At 30.7% G+C, this 5,746-nt stretch overlaps 1 protein-coding gene across 1 annotated transcript in view; it reads right to left on the bottom strand.

Annotated features, from left to right (window-relative positions):
* Positions 1–5,746, bottom strand: part of LOC108688553 — a gene marked incomplete at its 5' end in the record, with an annotated part of 31,106 nt that overhangs the window by 23,917 nt on the left and 1,443 nt on the right. Inside the window, 6 exon segments of the mRNA XM_018194856.1 lie at positions 521–613; positions 616–636; positions 2,949–3,026; positions 3,827–3,920; positions 3,923–3,958; positions 3,961–4,035. Coding sequence (XP_018050345.1) covers positions 521–613; positions 616–636; positions 2,949–3,026; positions 3,827–3,920; positions 3,923–3,958; positions 3,961–4,035 — 397 coding nt within the window.

The raw sequence follows: 5,746 nt of genomic DNA, 5'->3' as shown, positions 1-5,746 counted from the left end.
TCTCAGTTTTTCATATTATCATAATGAAAATAATTTATAATAATGAAAATAATGAAAAATAATGATATAAAAAATTATAAAAAATAATAAAAATAATTTAGATAGGAAATAATGGTAAATAATCCTGTAATATAAAATCATCCTGTAATAATTAGAATTCAATGAAAAATACTGTTTTACGTAAATCGACAATCAAACGCGATTGCTAAAGAGTTGATCAATATAAAAAAGGAAAAGGTGATTTGAAAGTCGCAAAATATGCTTGCGAGGAAAGATAAATGACTTCCTGTTTTATGAAACGCGAAAACCGCGACAACTGTAAACGCAAAAAGTATGATATATAATTGTGTTGTGAAGAGATGTTATTAGAAAGAAATGAGAACGAGATTGGAGATGGATTAAATTCGGTCTTTATCAATAATAAAATTATATGCTCCAAATGTCAGTAAGTAAGCCGATTAGATCTATACATATCTACGTAGCGAAACCTTACGTGAGCATTGATTTAAGAGTTAGACCTACAGGAATGGACCTAATATTGCATAAACCCCAATGAAATTTTCATTTCCGGAAAGATTAGTCGAAAAATCAATATTTTCAAGACTTTTTTGTTATCTTTTATTGGATCAATGATTCACTTCTCTGCTCAACAAATCAAAAAAATTCTTTTTTTCTTTACATTTTGAATAAAATCGATTGGAAATGTTGTAATTGTATAAACTTATAATTATGTTTCCAATTATAACGTGGCATGATGCACTTCTGCTCGCTTTTCCTCACGTATGCACCGCACATGCGTTGATGACGCACTAACGGATAACAGAAATACAATCCGGTCGAGAGGAGGTGATGGAGTGAAATGATGGAGGCGAAATGGTCTCGAGAGGACAGACACGTGTGATCACACGAGTGGAAGTGATAAAAGGAATGATAAGGCGAATTTATACCGATCGAGGCTAGCAAGGAGCAAAATTTAGACTAGCAAATACAATGACGAAAAAAGAGCATTGAGACAACAAATATAAAAATAAAAATATAATATAAATGTAATATAAATAGAATAAATATTATATTATAAATAAAATAAATTTATACCGATCGCATTTTATAAATATAATACAAACATAATATAAAGATGAAGAGAGACATTTTATTAATACATTTTGATTCGGCTATTTTATACAATTAAATTTTGAAATAATTGATGAATTAAATAATACATTTTTTGTTCATATCCACTTTCCTTTCTCGTGCGGCGTCGATCTTCTTGTTGATTTCTTTATCGCAATTTGTCGAGTGACGGAAAAAATGCTTCGATTCCTTTATCCATTCTAATTCCTTCTTTCTCGTGATTTTTCACTGCGCGTTAGACACTCTTTCGTGAAGATCTTTTCTCGGTGAACGGTCCAGGGCCGTTCGAGAAGTAAACCTTCGAGCAAAACAACTTTCAGAGCCCGCAGTAATGTACTTTCACATTTGCGAGACCAAGGCATTGAATCGCTGGAAACTCGTTTCATATTATATGAGAAAGGGAAAGAGGATGAAAGAGAGCGGGAGGGGGGAGAGAAGAGAGAGGAAGAAAGAAGGGAAAAGAAAGGAGAGATGAAGTCAAATAAGATGAACATCGAGAGAAAGAGAAAGAGTGAGAAAGTAAGAAAGTATAAACAAAGAAGGAAAGATTGAATCGATCATTTTCGTGTATCAACGGTTCGTAGATTTCCCATATATCGTAGATAGAGAATATCGTAGAAAACAAATTGTCTCGAATATCGCACAAAATAGTGACGATTTTCAGCCTCTATAGATAATAAATAGTTGCTGCTTCTTTCGAATCGAGAATTTACCAGATTTACGAGCGAAATTGCACAATTTTATTTGCACTGATCTTCCTCAGCTGATACCTAGATTCCTAACCGAACTTTAGAAACGAGACCACCGTTAAACCCGAGCACTGCGATATTTAGGCCGGTATTCATATAGGCAAATCTTATATTTAAGGCCGTTTTAAATACAGTCTTACGATCAGTTATAATCCAATCAGAGAATCGTTACCATATTATTACCATCTTAAGAGATTTTACATTACATTACTTCAAAAAATTTTAAAATAAGAACGGTCTATGCATGAATACTGTCTTTCGACAACGATTTATATTCAACTGTGTCTTTGCGTAAGGCACCAGGTGCGATGGCCTGGTGACATGCGAAAAATTTTAGCGTGCAATCCACGGTATCGCCGCACCGCACCGCGTAATTACTACAGTCCGAGCGAAATTGTTTTGTGATTGAAAGTAGCGAGGCGGACGCGCGTCGATGAGTTTGTGGGCTAATTTCGACGAAAAGAAAGAGAGAGAGAGAGAGAGAGAGAGAGAGAGAGAGAGAGAGAGAGAGAGAGAGAGACATGAATTTAGCGTAACGCACTCTAACTGAAAGGAAATCGTGTTGCATTGTAACTTATATCCCAACAGCTGCGTAAATAATTGTTCCTATTCGACTATTTATCCTTCGTTTCGATAAGTCTCAACTGTGTGTAAGTAAAATCTTTGCGCGTTTTCTGATATGCATTTGGAACGGTTAAATATATCGCTTTTGTAAACATATTGACTTAGCGAAACTTTTTGCGCGACAAAATCTTATGATAAAAGATAAAATACAGACGTGAGATAGCGATATCTCTCGCCAAGACGTGATTAAAAATGTATCCCATTCTTACGTGTTTATATTTATATTTTAAAGAAACTATATGTATACATATATACATATGCGAAGTTTGCGATTTATATAATGTTCTATTTCTATTGATCTTCTATTTTTATTTAGTTTGATAGTTCATTTACTTTATTCGTTATTATTTTTTATTGTTATAATGAGAGGCGTGTTTTAGCAAGTGTGCAACATGTGCATAGCACGCCGACGACCAAAGTTAGAGGGGGTCGAAATTTACTGAATTTTATTTGGATCTAGGTTATAGATAAATCGTATGAGATAAATCGCAGCTTTCTGAATGTTAATAGCGTCTTTATAAACTAATTTAAAAAATAATGATAAAACTTTCAATTTTTTGCATAAGTGAAATATTTAATATGAAATATTTAATTTGAAATATTTAATATGATTTAGGCAAATTAAGTTTCATTGCGATGTAGAGATTGTAATAAAATTTTATATCATCTTAAAGTACTAAAGAATACTTAAAGAATGTATACTTAATACATACTTAAAGAATACTTGAAAATATGTGTAAAATATATACATCCTTAAATACGTTGATCAACGTATGCAAACAGTACTTGAAATGTAATTTTTTTCGTACTTAAGATTTCTACATACCAACAAATACATTGAAAAGAAAAATCTAGGATTGGGAAAGTTACTTTGTGAAAGTAATTTGTTACATTTACGGTTTAATCTCAAAATATAAAATAATTACCGTTTACAAGTTTATGATTCTGAAAAAATATTTACTTAAAAAATAACGAGTCGATCGAAAAGATTTATTTATTATATCAAATTGTCTAGTTTTTGAACGAACAATTTTTCGAAATATTGATTTGGAACAAAATGACGAACGTTAAAAGTTAAAATTTCGATTTTTGATAAAAGAGCATCGCTTATTTTTCATTAATAAAAAAACCTATATGTATCGTTTATTCAAGGATTAGATTTTTATATCTAAAATAAACTTGCAAAGTTTGAAATATTAATGCAGTTTTCGAAATATCTTGAGCATCGATATTAAAATGCGATTTCGAGAAAAATGTTTAAAATTCATGACAATTATAAAAATAGCTATACTTAAATAAAATGATCATTTATGTCAACTTACATAACATAAGTTAACTTATATAGAGTCATCTATTACAAGTCCATAATAAACGTTTTGATGAGGTTGTAGTCTCCGAAACATCTATAATGCTTTAACATCTTTAATGCTGCCGACGAAGCATTTTTTCTTCTTGGATAGCAGCGTGTGATAGTCGGTCGTTTTAGTGCGGACTGCATTCTCTGTTGCCACATATCGTTGGGCATTTGTACCTTTATAGACTCAAACATTTATAACAATACTGTGGAAATCTTCGTTAAACACGCAGGCGAAGATAGTGCAGCAAGTTCGATAGTTTTTAATTCACTTTAATTGGTATAATTTTTGGACTGATTTCCCATATCAGCTGATTATAAATTTCATTGTTATTTTGACTTTTCGTATTCATTAATACAAGTATATCTTCATGTATAATACTCACAAATGATGATTCACAAAACGTTCGAAAAAGACTATCTTTGTCCCGCGCGCAATTGTCTTTCGCGAAGCGTATACTTGAACGTTTAGAACTTCGTCAATTTTATAAAAAAAAAATTTATTATTTAACTTATCCAACTCTGGTAATTTTATTTACATATAACAGATTTGCTTATCAATGATTCTTAAAAATTCTTAAAAAATAAAATCCTATGGTAAAAATTTCAAATTCACGAAAAATTCTATTACATTAGTTTCATAAAAATCAACTTCTGGATAAGGATTTAGGTTGATTTAAAAAAGAAAGTAATAAAGATACAGTCTCTTTCTAAATTTTTTGACATAATTCTTATTTCCAAAGAGTGAAATTTCATTCAAAAAAATTAAAGAAGTCAAAACATCAAAGAGAAAATTTTTCAACGCTGATTTAAAACGTCAAAATAGGAAATAAATAAAACTTTATTTGCAGTTTTGTTAAAATAATTCTATATGAAATTTGTGCATGGAAATGTGTTTGTACCCTAAATAAATTTTCAATTGTATTCGACAAAGATACAAGAAATATACCTATATTCGTTTTAGTAATATTCGTTACACTTTTTATTCATTGTCAATGAAAAGAAAGTCATAGAAATAGATCAAAGAGTTTAACAAAAGTGCTCTTCAAAATGTTTTCATTAATTTTTTTTTCTTTTCAATTTTTTGTTCCTATTTTGTTTCAATTTGCAACTGCTCCGGCATTTTGACCATTCTTTATTAATTTTTCGTTAGTAATACTTGTTTAATATCAGGCAGTAAATTCGATTTAGGTATTGTCATCAGTATTGTTGCTGAGAAACAACACATTTATCATGGAACATCATTAAAAACCATGTTCATGGTTTATTGCCTAAAATTATTCGCGGGCGAGGTCAGAAAGTTCCGCATTCGTTTCGTACGATTCCGGCGTGCACCAAATTAGAAGTATTTCGCGCCGGCTGTCTTTATATTGGCACTGACACGCCGCCTTCTCTCGAAGATCCGGTTTCACTTGGCTCATAAACGGGAAGATATTCCGCCATGCGGGCTCTCTCGGGCCGATTTGAGATTTCTTATTTTTATTATATTGTGTCACTTCTTACGGCGCGTAATGTGGTGACAAGTAGCTCCGGCAGGCTGGAGATACGAAATTATATCAGTATCGAAAAAAACAATCTCAGATTAAAGAAATTTACTTATGTTCATTTCTATATCAATGTAGATAAATTTCAATGTCGTTTAATTTATTCTTTATCTTCTTTTAATTCTTACAATATGGGAACTAAAAAAATATAAGAAGAATAAGTTGAATCGAAATTAAAGTTAATTTAAAATAATAATAAATAATTAAATTTAAATAAATTTAATGAATAGACATAAATAAATAAATAAGTAATCTTTAAATTCTTTGGTAAGATTCTCTTACTTAAAAAAATTTAGAAAGTAAAATACTTCCTGCTTAATTTAAAGTTAATCTATATTAGTCGA

Source organism: Atta colombica, unplaced genomic scaffold (genome assembly GCF_001594045.1).
Source record: "Atta colombica isolate Treedump-2 unplaced genomic scaffold, Acol1.0 scaffold236, whole genome shotgun sequence".
Classification (NCBI taxonomy): domain Eukaryota; kingdom Metazoa; phylum Arthropoda; class Insecta; order Hymenoptera; family Formicidae; genus Atta; species Atta colombica.
The sequence above is the reverse complement of the archived record's forward strand: the minus strand, read 5'-3'. Positions and strand labels throughout refer to the sequence as shown.